General features: G+C 45.1%; 1 protein-coding gene across 2 annotated transcripts in view; it reads right to left on the minus strand.

The window, feature by feature from the left end:
- Nucleotides 1–2,495: 2,495 nt before the first annotated feature.
- Nucleotides 2,496–13,649, minus strand: part of vwa8 (von Willebrand factor A domain containing 8) — a 57,513-nt gene continuing 46,359 nt past the window's right edge. Inside the window, exons 40-45 of one of the 2 annotated variants that reach the window (XM_067515614.1) lie at nt 10,108–10,216; nt 7,591–7,716; nt 6,955–7,113; nt 5,519–5,617; nt 4,554–4,792; nt 2,496–4,389 (exon numbers count right to left, since the gene is read on the minus strand). In XM_067515614.1, coding sequence (XP_067371715.1) covers nt 4,281–4,389; nt 4,554–4,792; nt 5,519–5,617; nt 6,955–7,113; nt 7,591–7,716; nt 10,108–10,216 — 841 coding nt within the window. In that variant the 3' untranslated portion in view covers nt 2,496–4,280. The remainder of the gene's footprint in view (nt 4,390–4,553; nt 4,793–5,518; nt 5,618–6,954; nt 7,114–7,590; nt 7,717–10,107; nt 10,217–13,649) is intronic. The other variant, XM_067515615.1, reaches the window with a different exon arrangement.

The raw sequence follows: 13,649 nt of genomic DNA on the forward strand, positions 1-13,649 counted from the left end.
TTTAATCGCATTTGTAAAGGGCAAGAAAATCCAGTCGAAATCATTATTAGCAAAATGAAATCACAAGCACAAAAACTGAACATTGTTTACAAGTAGTCAAGGAGAAGTGCAGTAATGTATCTGTTCTGTTGAGCTCTGCACCAAACCACATCCTGTGCAGCGTGGACAGTAATAGTCACCACAGAACTATCTGAATGGGAAGTGTTAGTAATGGAGCCTTCACTGTCCCCGATGGCTGATTTCACTCACAGTGAGAAGCAAAAATGGGAGAAACTGATGCTGGGTTTCTTCCACTGAGGCCTGGGCTCAACTGAGTTATTCAATACGCCAGCACAGGGTTTGGGTGCTGGTCTGTTAATGGGAGGAAACTATAAGTGACTGAGTGAAACACAGGCACAGTAAGCTGGTTTTTATATGTGATTTACCTTCACACAACAGCAAAGACTCAACCTAAAGTACAAGGATCATATAACCTGGAAATTCTACTTTGTGAAGCACAAAAGTTTTCTGATGAATTTCCTGAAAGACAGTCGTGTTCAACTGGCAACGCAGTCTGCAACCTGCTTCACGTCAGAGTCCAAGACACGGCTGTAGACCAGGTGACACAAGTCAAGTTGATGATTGTTGGCCAGAACTGCTGGGGCTGCGCATCGAGGAGCTAGTGCTGACGTCAACTGGTACGTTCTGCGCTCGTGGGACACGAAACGACTCCTCCATAGCAGCAGGTGGTAATAGAAAGAGAGGACTGTGGACGTGTGGACATGTGGACAACGTAACGCCGTACAGTGTGAATGCATGATTACATCAGATCAGAGTCTTCCACGTGCTTGGTCTACACTTCAGGCTTCCAGGTTTCCTTGTTTTCGCCACTTTCCTCAGTGTCACCACAGATTGAACATGGTTCAACATCGGAAGGCTCCTCTCCAGACTCATGGTACAAGTCAATTAGGACTCGACAGGACCAGGTGTCCGTCTGTCTGCTCGTCTGCCGGGTCTAAGAGGGATCACGGTGCGCTCACACACACACACACACACTAACCACATAGTGATTTGTGAGAACTATTGACTCTGGACAAATGAATCTACGGCAAAGCTCTGTTACTGCTGCCAGCTGTCTGACCACACGTCCCCTCAGGACTGAAGCTCTTGTGTATGTGTGTGTCTAGTTGAAGCATGTTAACGTGCAGAAACCTTTATGTGGATGTTGTTAGGCTGACAATGTTAAACTCCCCTGTAGGACACCAGGAAACCACAAACCAAAGCCACCTTCACTGACCACATCCTTATGGAAAAGATGCTTCAACATCAAACTTCCCTACACTGTGTGAACACACTGCTGGCATTACACACACACACAGGCACACACACACACGCGCACACACTCCTGTTTGTCCTGTGAGGACCATCGTTCCGTCCCTCTGCATCTCTGCATCAGAACTCGGTCACAGTGTCCGGTTAATTGACCCGCGTGAGGACAAATCCTGCTGCGATCGTAGCCCTCGGTCATCACTCGGCACGTTCACACTCATGGATGGATTGAGCCCCCCCCCCCTGCATGTGTGAAGCCCCGCATTGAAAGAGTCTCTCTCTTTATCTCTGCTTGATTATGTCCCACGTTTAGTTCATTTTGGATCATTTTTGAGGCATTTTGTGTTTTGTTGTCTGATTGTTGAGTTTTTAGTCATTTTAAGCTAATTTGCGTCTCTATGAAGTCGTTCTGTTTATCGTGGTTATTTTTGTGTCACTTTTACTTCATTTTGGATCATTTGCGTGTCTTTTTTTGCTAATGTTGTGAGTTTTCATGTGGCCTCACTGTTGTGCATCCCTTTGTCTTTTTTTTGGTCTTTTTCTGCTCATTTTGTTTCTTTTGATTTATGTTGCCATGTTCAACAACACAAATCTTAATAGTCACATCCTATTATTTGCGGTCTCAAAGAGTGAATTGTGCTGCCATCAGCCACTCTGAGCCAAAAATAGATCGAGTTTTCCACATTATGAATCATCAGATGCTGAATTTTCCATAACGGCAGTAAATGTGACTCATACACAAGCAGAGCATGTAACTCAGGGGGGGGACACACAACAAACACACACACAACACTGACTAACGCGTGTCATGCTGTCGGTCTAGACATTTTATCTCCGTGTGGTAATCACACAGACCAGGTGGGCATGTGGTGTGTGTGAAGTCATTGTAGGAGTTTGTCATTGCAAATCCAAGCAGATGAACACAACAAAAGCTTGTCAGTGCAGGAAGCAGCGAGTGGATGATTCAACACATAGACTGCACCAACTGTCTACACTAATAATTATGAAGCGGCCTACGTCTAATTCAACTTTACATGTGTTTTCTACCACAATGACCAGCTTCTCGCGAGCTTTGTAACACGTGCACGTTTTTTTTTTTTTGTTTCCTTTTTGTGGTTGGTTTTTTTAATCTGTACATTTTCTCTGGAAAGTTGTAGTTGAGCGGACGGTGAGCTGAGGAAAATGGACCATGTTAACGATTTATTAAATATTTGTACATTATTTTTACAGCTCATTTTACACATTAATAACAACGTACACTTTAAACATGTGAAGCTTATGTGCTTCTGTTAAATGCCTACACATCCAAACAAGAAGATAGATAGAGAGAGAGAGAGAGACAGAGAGAGAGGAAAGTAGGTTGATTAAAAATCAGAGAGGGATCAATGCAGACTGATTACTATTGATCAGATCGACTGATTAATCTAAATTCAGCAGAGGACAGACAGTAGAGATGAAAAAGTCTGGCCCTGTATGTTCCAGCTGAGCTTTTTTAATTATGTCTTGACAGTTTGCTGCTATTCACCTGTTAGTTACTGGGAATTTCCGTGGCTCGACACAATTCGGTCCGACTTATAAAGGAGTGTTACTGTTACAGCTTTCGATTTTTAAAACATTTTGATAGTAAATACAGTCACCAGAGGCTCTATGGTTAACAGCATAGCAAACTGTTGGTGAGAAAATCCCGATTTCATTTGTGTTTAGCTGCTACATGTTTGATGCTGGTAGTTTTTCTGCTGCAGTGGAAATTCCTTCATTTCCTGTTTGAAAAGGATGATGACCAACAAATAAAACACACTTCCTCCTATTCAACTTACACACAGATGCAGCAGTTACAGAGAATGTGATGTTCAGGTCACGTTAACTGTTTGGGAACATGGGTGCCACCATGTGGGATCTCTCCTGCCTTTCTGTTGCTGAGCGTTCTGACTTCCTGTCAACGTCACAGTGGGTCAGTAGAGGAGTGCTGCTTTAACTTTTCTTCATTTCTTCCCACCTTCAAATTCAAATGATTTAAACAAAACATATGCAGAAAATAGGACTGTAACAGGCCCAACCTCACAAGATGGCACCCGCATCCCCTAACAGTTAACACAGCGTGATTAAAGGATTTCCACAGAGCAGACCTCTGAAAAAAACCGACCTAATGTGGAACATTTCCCGTCAAATTAGGATTTCTGTCAGTCTGAGCATGCACATGTCATAAGTGTGTGTGTGTGTGTGTGTGTGCGAGACAGAGGAGTGAGAGGCCTGTAACTGAAACGCAAGCTCAGATTCCTTGCAGGCATGAAATGTGCACAGGGCGTCGCACGGTCCAGCAGCCAGGCAGGAAAGGGATTGTGTGCGCTGACACCGACGCGGATCGTGCGACGGGGGTGGGCTTTAAAGAGTGTGTACAGTCAGCTGGGAAATTCCCTGGCCACATTCCCGGTGTTCTTAAAGCCACTGACACACGCCACATGCAAGTGTCGCTCAGGTGGGGGGTCGGTGTCACCCTTCGTGACACCGACCCCCCACTACGTGTTTTACCGTGAAGCAGGAAGTCCAAAACAAGGGTTTCAAGTTCACAACCCTCCCCTCTAAGTAAATTTGCCCACAACCCAAAACAGGATGAGCGCGCGTGTGCATGCGTCAGCGCTCCGTCAGGCCAAAAACAGAATTAAAAGCAACAACAGGTCAGGATGTGTGTTTGATCTCAACACGGGGTCTTAGACGAGCTTCAGGCCTTCATCATCTCACTGCTGTGTGTGTCACACTGCACAACATCACAGGATTCCAGACTACGTTGTATCTATTCCCTGAGGGCCGCTGCAAAGCAGCTAACCCTTCTTTAACCATGTCACGCTAACAGAAACCAAAACTGTCCCTCCCCAAGACCCGACACAGGTCTGATAATACAGGAACTGGGTTAAGGACACATCGTGCTAAGTCACAAGTTTCAGAGCTGGCGGAACAAATTGAGAGGCTCGTTCTCAGGCACTGGACAGCATTGTGGATGTGAAGATCTGCTGCAGTATTTGGGGGATCTGCTTAGTGTCCATAGCAACAAAGGATCTCCCAGCTGGGAGGGTCTTCTGGAGCCTGAAGCACAAAAAAGGGAAAAAAAAGACAGAAGGTAGAGGTTAAACAGAGGCTCTGAACTATCTTTTCCAAAAATAAAAAGATGCACAAGCACTCGTTTGCTGCCAAGTGGTGTGTGAAAAACAGGGCTGGAGCTTGGGAACAAGACGCTTCCATGTCCTCACCTTTCAGCCTGATCACCAAGGGAACCGATGAAGATGGCGAATGCGTTGACCTGTGGGTCAGAGGTCAGGACTTGGGCGAAACGCTCGGGCCGGATGCCGTAGCGCTCCAGGTTGGCGTCGCTCAGCACCACCACGAAGTGCTCGTCGGCCTCTTCTCGCGCCAGCTCCTTGATGCTGGCCTCGGTGCCCTCCAACGTGAAGTCACCGCTCATGCAGAACTGAGCGTGGGCGTGCATGGTCTGCAGGGTGAGGGAGGTCAGAACGGAAGCAGGAGAAAAGGGGGTAAATTACCCAGAAAGAAGTCATTTGTTACCAATGCACTGCTCGGCGAAACTGTTACTCCTGTACTTTATGTAGTAGCACTAGCTGGAAACACAGTGGTGGCTGAAAGTTTGTGAACTGTTTAAAATGTCTGCATAAAAATAGTATTCAATCTTAAATACTGGTAAAAGTATGTGAACCTCAGGATCAGTTGTTGACAATCGGGGGTGAGTCTGGGAGTTCAAAGAATTTTTATGCCAACTGTCAAACATGGTAGTGGCAGGATCAGGATGTGGACCTGCTTTGCTGCCTCTGGACCAGGATGATGGAGCTTTAAATTCTGAGCTGTACAAGTAAATTCTACAGTAAAAAGTGTCGTGTGTGAAAGTGGATCCTGCAGCTGGACAACAACCCTGAACACACACATGCACAACATGGGTTCACATACTTTTAACACACACAAATATTTCATTGTTTAATTGGCTTCCCTTTTTGGAGCTTGGGGACTTGGCTGCATCAGGTACACTTTCAAGAAAAACCCCTTCAGAACTCAACATCCAAATCAACCTTTCTAGCTGCACTTTATCAAAGATGTTTGACACATAGAAATTCAACAGTACCAACTTCTGATTTCAGTCTCTTTGCGTATGGAAATATCGGTCATAACTAAACCCACATGGGAGGACGACAGCGTGAATCTGTACCTTGAGGACTTTGAGTCTCTCTTTGTTATTCTTGGGGACTTTGTCTGCTCGGACCAGCTCAATGTCGTAGCCGTCGCCTGAGTGTCCCACGACGTCGTACTGTGTGGAAGAAGCACTTGAAGTGAACAAAGACTTGCAAAATGTATTCACAAGGGCCCAGAGTAGCACTTTACATGCAGCGTGGAGACCCGAGCGTGATGATGTAGACACAGGCTCCGTGTCAGCATGTTGACACTGCTAGAGGTGCACATGCCTCCTGTGGACCCCTCGTCCCCGCTGGCTCACATAAGGCCGGGTCAGTGTGCCACTGTGGGCTCCATGCTGCTATTCCACATGCAGGCTATTTCTAATGTCAGCAGGTATCTAACTGTGTGTCTCATTCACTTATGACCCTGCTACCTCATCAGTATTAGCTCGAGTTGAGGGTCACTCAGGGGCCAAGAAGTCTGCCTCCCTTCAGCTCTTCATACCCACTGTGTTCTTTCTGTTCTCGCCCAGATGAACGTGTGCTCTCCGAGTTCTGTTTGCACAAACTAACGCGGTCAAACGTTCGACAAAAGAGCCGCAGCGGCAAGTCCAGATTTGACTGCGAAGATCATTGGGTCGTCTGCCATGTAACAGTGCAGCATGTGAGCGAGGCTGTAACACAACACCTTCTTTACAAGGCAAAGTGGACAGGATGGGAACCTGGGGGCAGAAATTCAAATAATCTGCAAAATTAGCACTGCAGTGTGACGTCAACAAGACCACAAAGATTAGTGGATGTTTGTCGACACAGGAGCTATTCAAATAAATTGTCCCGGTTCTACTTTAAGACAGAAAGGCCCGGTTAGTTCTCATTATTTACTTTTCTTGCTACTGATTAGGGATCCGCTCCAACGGTCACTTTCCTTTATTCAAATTCATTCATGAAGCTGAGCAGGTGGCGGTTAACAACAAATTACAAACTATGTGCAAAAAAAACATATTAGACTAAATCATAAAGTCGAATGAATATTTTTATTCTACTGCGCTGCTTCAATGAGGAGCTAATAGGTACATTACTCTTCTCAACCTTTGGCAGCATGAGGAGCTGCATGACCAGTATCGGTTGTAGCACGACGGAAAGTGAAAATAAATGTATGATGCTAATAAAGCTTTTTACCATTTGTGTGTTTGCACCAGCTTAAATTCCGTATTGTAGCTTTAATCACCAGTGTTGAAATTAAATCCCAGATAGACTTAAGACCCTATAAGGGATGTGCTTTTGATACGTGGATTTAGGATCCAGATCTGGATTTTGGAACCCCACGCCACCACTTCCCTTCCCAAAGAAAAATAAACCAAGCCAGTTAGCACGTACTGTGTGCACACAGTGTATAGCTGTTTTGTTGCTATGTCACCTGATGAAAAACAGGTGCTACACTCAAATGTGAGGCCTCGTGGGCCATCCAGACCTTGAACTTGTGCTCGTAGTTCTCCAGAGCCTCCATGACCATGCACACGGCCTCCATGGAGCGCTCCAGCCTGCCATCCACGCCATTGAAGCGGTACATGCTGCCCGACACGTCTGCCAGCAGCCGCAGACGCTTGGGCTTCTGCTGAGGGCTGCCCGGCTGTAAGCGCACACATTGACATACGATCACAACATTTTCAACAAAAAACCCCTGATGATTAAATGAAAAGGAAATACGTGATTTGGACAGTGTGTTGTTGAAGTTGGTGCAGCTTCTTTGAAATAACATTCCACACAAGGATCGGATTTCAGAACTGGGTGCAATTATTTCAGTGGAGACCTAAAAATGTGCAACACTTGGAGCTAAATACAGCAGAAAAACACACGGTGTTCCCTGTATATTAGCTTCAGTGTGTGTTTGTATGATTAATGTGGGAACTACCTCTTTGCTGTGAGTGTGTGTGTGTGTGCTTACTGACTGAGAAGAAGCAGTTTAAAAATAATCTCACACACACCACTGGAATGTACCATGTCATAGATAAAGGTCAAAATTATGTGTGTGAGTAAGGAAGTGTGGAGGTGTGGTTTAGGGAAAACACACACACACACACACACACACACACACACACACACACACCTCTGGATCCAGCTCTCCTCTGCGTTTATATATAGTCTTCTCTCCAGTCAGCCCATCAATGATTTTGGCGTCATCCAGGTCTCCCAGAGCCTGGTTCTTCAACCACTGTCGCTCCTTTCCTTTAGCCTGAAACACACACACACACACACACACACACACACACAGTCAAACCACAGTTTCTAATCCAAGTTGGTCTGAATCCATGTTATGAACCAATACACCAAGTAAATAAACACATTTCAAAATGTGTCTGGGGGGATGAGTTCACTTTGGTGGGGCTTTTAGAGGCAGGAGGTGATGAAACGAGGCAGAAAAATCCAGACAGACAGAGAATGACCGCGCTAACAAACTCATGGCTGACTGCACGTTCACGCATCTGTCTCCCCCCACCTTTCGCTGCACCACCACCCTCACAAACAAAAGACGCAGGAGGCACTTTGAAGCTCTGAACACAATTCAGACAGACCCAGGGGCTGAACCAGAGGGGCTAAGGGTGGCACCCCATCCCCCCCCATCTGGCCACCGATGGGTCCCCACCATACCAAACAAAAAAAAGACATTTTTTGAGCTGGCAGTTTTGATAGACAGTGTCGAGACAGGAAGGAAATCAGGTCAAAGAAGTAATTTTTTAAATGACCTTCTTGCTGCCTGCAACCTGTGAAACATAATTCAGAAAGATTTCCATATTAATTATTGATTTTTGACCTTCCACTCTAACTCCCTGCAATTGTTTTATTTAAAATCCTTATGATTAAAGACTTATTGCGATGCCTTATACCATGTCGAAACGGTGCTGCTTCATAAGATTCATTTAGGATTAGAAATGAAGGCAGAACCTTTGCAAGAAGAACTGGGAGGGCAAATCATCAGCAGTATACTTCTGAATGGATTATGTTGCACCACACGTTTGAGACGGAAGAACAACGTCCCTTTCTCTCGACTGCAGTCGGTTCCTGAGGAAGCAGAGCAGCTTTGTCCAACAGATGTCTGACAAAAGAAGGAACACGATCTGCTCCTCCCCACCCACAGCGATGGAGTTTTTTTTCCTCGTGTGCGTCGTAGTTTTTTTTTTACATAACACATGACGTGTGGACACGCCAAGGAACAGAGCGTATCGACATAACGGACAATAGCTTTTGACTTGTTTGCAGACAAATAGGTGGCTGCTAGAGTGGCACTTAAAAGTTTGGGAACCACGCAAGTCTTAAAACTAGACACAATTAACCCAATCACAGTGTAGCAAGGACTAAACCAAGGCTCTTCCAGTAGTAATTCTCTTCGTTAATAAAGCTAAAAATATGAGTTTATTTTTATTAGTATAAGAAACACATTGGCTTGGGCCAATCGAGCGAGCACAAATTTCTCCTTCCACTAATCCATCGGACCAGACACCTCCACACCATTCTATCAGGTAACCACCCCGTGTCACTATTAAAGCCCCCTGAAATATTGTGTATGTTTTGTACAACCCCTTGAATGAAAGCGGAAAGTCTTGACTGCGCTCACATCGTGAGTGTGAGCCTGTCTGTACATGTACTGTGCACTGCAGTAACATGGTTACTGTAATTCAGTGTCTGTAGCAGATGAGTAATCTGATTACCCTGTACCCCTGAGTTATTTTGGAAGCTTTCTTCACAGATTTGAACTGTGCAGTGACAGAAATGCTGCCTCCTGCTCCAGTCACTCCTCTCAGCTCATATTTATAATAAGTTGACTAGAAACCCAGTTATGTGTTTGCATGGCGGGGAAATCTGTGTTCTCCTCCACAAATGTAGCTGGGAAAATCTGCTCTCTTAAACCCTTTACACCTATTGTAGCCCTCAGATTTCTGGAGAAAGCAGATTGTAATCAGGTTACTTGAGGCCATGTAATCCTCGTTACAGTTTATTAGAGGTTCTTGTTAGGTGTGTGCGTTTGTCACTCTTCATGACTTCACAGCGTCGCGCCTGCTGGGATCGGTCCCATCTCCATCACATCCACAGCGAGTGAGATGCCCGTGGCTGCAAAACACCTGGATGGAAAACACAAACACACACAAACGCCCTCCCACCGCCAACATATACAAACAGGGCTTCACACCTGGACGGGGGGAATAATAGAGCAAGACTTAGTGTCGCTGCTCTGTAATCATTGCGACGTGCTGCATGCTTTTCTTCACGGCAACACACACACGGAGCCGCAGCACGTGGATGCACATTGTCCCAAAGATGCTCCAACAAAGGGAGAAGAGTCTACACCAAAACAATGAAAGTGAGACGATATCACATCCTGGATTCTCGTTTCACTCATTCCACTATTTAGGACGCCACCGCTCCAACCTCCTTCCTGCCCCCACATTACATTCGTCTACTCAAATTATGACCTCATGATTTTTGTTTGTTCTGATAGACCACAGTCGGCTGGTCGTCTCTGAAAACAGCAAACACCATGTACATGATAGATCTAGGTAATACATTTATATTATTGCTTGTGGACTCACAACAATGTGAAGTATAAAATTAGGGCAAAGACTCCGACCTGTAAACTGTCCAGGATGATGCGTAGAGACTGAACTTGTCTTCTGACGCCGTTGGAGAAGCGTTCGTACGTGGCAGCATCGTATTCGCTCATATCAATCTGCTTCAACCTGAGACACAAAGGCCAAGAAAGACAGAGATGGAGAAGAGACACAGACAGTAAATATGTGTCCGTCAAAGCATTTATACTGCAGCTTTTCATGAGTAAAAGGCTGGTGGACAGGTCTCTACGTATGATTTCAGCATACATTTAAGTCGTGTGTTGCACATCTCAATCACCTAATAATAATTGTGGAATTATGATTTTTATAGATATTTTCTTTTTACAAAATGATTTAACCCTATTGAAGTTGGTGCCCAGATTTGTCCCACATGTGCCTCAAGTTTAGCTCCTGTTCAGTTTAATTCAAGGAGGGAACCACTTTTAAAACCACATTCGTGACTACATTCATTGAATTTCCTAAAGCAAATGCTCGGGGCTGCACAGCAGAGAAATGAAATTGTATTTATTGTGAACCCATTTCACCCGTGCGCTGTAAACCGCTAACACACCTTCAGATGTGAAATTAGAGCAGGAAGAAAAAGGGCAGGTAGGGAGAAAGTGGACAGAGAAATCTTTTCACGAGCTCAGGGACACCTGCAGGGAAACTGACCCAGGGGTCAGTGTTGTTAAAAATGGAGAATTTTTTCTTTGTGTGTGTCTGCGTGTGTGTGTTCTCTCTAAAACGCACCTGTGGACATAACAAGACAGGTGTCTCTGTGCTCCCTCCCACCCCAGCCAACATGAATTTATCTAATAATCCAACTGTGCTGGTACTGAAGTATCACTGACACACACAGACACAAAATCCTCTTTGGATGAGGGTCATACCTCCACCATGTCTGCACAGAGTGTGTGTGTCTGTGTGTGTGTGGTCATGAGGGAACTCTCTGCCAGATGGTTGAAAACGTGTGATGACAACCAGACTGTGACCACCGAAGAGATACGGAGCAGTGACTTTCAAATGCAGGATGAGGGATGAAGGAGAAGCTCTGATTTTGTGACACACAGCTTGCAACAAACCTGTGTGTATGTGTGTTTGTGTGTGTGTGTGAGACAGATAGTGAGAGTGCATGAGAACACAGTTGGATGGATTCATGTTGTGTAGACTGTGCTGCCATCAGCCATGCGATCACAAAGACCAAATACAGGCTCAGACATTCACCCACATCTGTGGGCACCGTGTCTGCAGTGGGTGACTGAAATGAACTCGGCCATCACAGACACTTCAGCTTCTTATATTCCTTTGCTGCTTCCATTCATCTTCTCCTGCTTTCGGCCGTACATTCACAATCATGGCAGATGCTTTCATTGCATTCAGCTCCGTGAGACACCAGTAGCAGATAGGATATTTTTTTTTTCTTCTTTACTTCCCTGCTTTATATACAGTGCATTTCCACCAGATTGTTCCTGGTAGTTTCCTTCCCGGGGATTAAACTCCGAGGACCTGCCTGGGCTGAAAGTCCCTAGAGTGCATTTCCACAGGATGGTCAAAACCCGTGCAGCCCCACGCTGACCCTCACTTCCAACTACGTGTATTTGAATTTGTCACCAGTGCAGCTAGAATCTTTAGGACAGCTGCTGCTTTTCACAACAAGCAAAACGCTCTTGCTCAGCTTCAAAGGTCAAATGCTGGGTGGAATCTCAGTGAAACTCAACACTGCAACACCCTCCCCGGTAGCACCTGAACGTTCAGAATAGAGATTTTTTTATGGCATAAAACTAAAGCTAAACCCTGGTTTCTCAGGAAGAAAAGAAGGTTTAGCAACTAAGTTGAAGAAAAGGTTCCTGGTCCATGGGGAAAGTCCCTTTGAGCTAAAATCCAAGTGAAGAGTCAGGGGTGTTAAATTCCAGTTGCAATTCTTTTTTTTTTCATCAAGTCGAGTCCAATTGCTTAAATTGATGACTCAAGTCCAAATCATGTGACTCTGCTGTCTGTTCACATCTTGTTAGGTCAGGATGTGAGTGTTTCCATGACTTCCTGTGTTGAAAAGGTGGGAAACTCGGTCTCGACTGCAGCTTTTCATCCTTTCTCCCTGCTGCTCTCATCTGCTTTCTGAGCACGGCGCAGTTCATCTCTAACAAGACTTCATCTGACTTGAAGCTGCAGAATCTTTTCCGTGTGTTATTGATGAGTTCTGTTCTGTTTTCACTTGACCCACAACAATGTCACGTTCACATTAAAGTTATTTTCAGCCTCTCTGTTCCATCACACCACTTTAGGTCAGCACACAAAATAGCACACGGCAGAGTGGCTTCCTTCACACATTCCTGTGTGTGTGTGTGTGTGTGTGTGTGTGTGTGTGTGTGTGCGTAAGGATGTATGAGAGTGTATGTGGCGAGCAGACAGTGGCCTGTGGCCGGAGCCATTTCCTTTAAATTCCTGAACTGTCGCTTTTAACAAGAGAGAGTTAATGACAAACACAGAAAAAAGACTGTTTTGGCTCATAGTGGAGACACCGAACACACACAGCAAGCACAAAAATAAGGAGTTCGACTGACACCTCGAACCAACGAGAGCTGCCTCTCCCAGGCCACAGAAAAAGAAGAAAGATGTTTTGATTCTGTTCAGTCTCAAAATTGAAATTACAGAGCACGAAATGAGAGAGACAGCTCATCACAACCTCCCACTATCTCACTTTATGCTTGATATTTGGTGGCGTAGTGAAATATAAATTCTAAGCCATTATTATTGTGGGTGTGTTACTAAATTAATCCACACATAACTTTTGATATTAATCATGTTCATACTTCACTGTATGGCTGCCTCACACTTTTTAAATAGGCTGGACAAAACATTAAACCACCTCTACTATAATACACTCCAGGACTCCCATGTTACATTAAAGATACATCTTTTAATTCCTGGCCTTTGTAAACTTTATGAACACATAAAAATGAGGAACGAGCGGCAGGTAAAGAGCCACTGGGGCAATAATCCCAAAGAAGAGGGCGTTTGAACAAGCACACATGGGTGTTTCATGTCTTACACATACCTAAGCCTGTTTTTGCCTGCGTGTGTGTGTGTGTGTGTGTGTGTGTTAGATCCTCCAGGGTTTATGCAAGAATCACAGTCTGACTGTTGCTCGACCTAAAGCTGAACAAACAAAGGATGGTGTGCACACGTCAGTGAAAGAGAAGGTAAAGGAAAAAGAGCGAACGAGCCGGCCTGTAATATGAGAAAAATCTAATCAATCAGCCTTATCTGTGAGGCTTTCAGCCAAGCACAGTGACACCTACTTGGAAGCAGGGTATCAGCTACATGTAGCTACAAGATTTTCTGTGGGCTTGGTGGGACTCTAACAGGCGGATGGAGAGGGGGGGAGCGAGCACTGAGAGAAGCAAGGGCTGCGACAAAAAAAGAGATAAAGTGAGAGAAGAGTCGTCCTCTTGGAGTGAAAGCAGGCAGTGTATGAGGGGGGCGTGCAGGAAAAGGGGGGGGGGAGTGAAGAGAATGAGACTGTTTGAAGCTACATTGAACAGAGGGGGCCTTCATGGTTGAG

Source organism: Channa argus, chromosome 9 (assembly GCF_033026475.1).
Source record: "Channa argus isolate prfri chromosome 9, Channa argus male v1.0, whole genome shotgun sequence".
Lineage (NCBI taxonomy): Eukaryota > Metazoa > Chordata > Actinopteri > Anabantiformes > Channidae > Channa > Channa argus.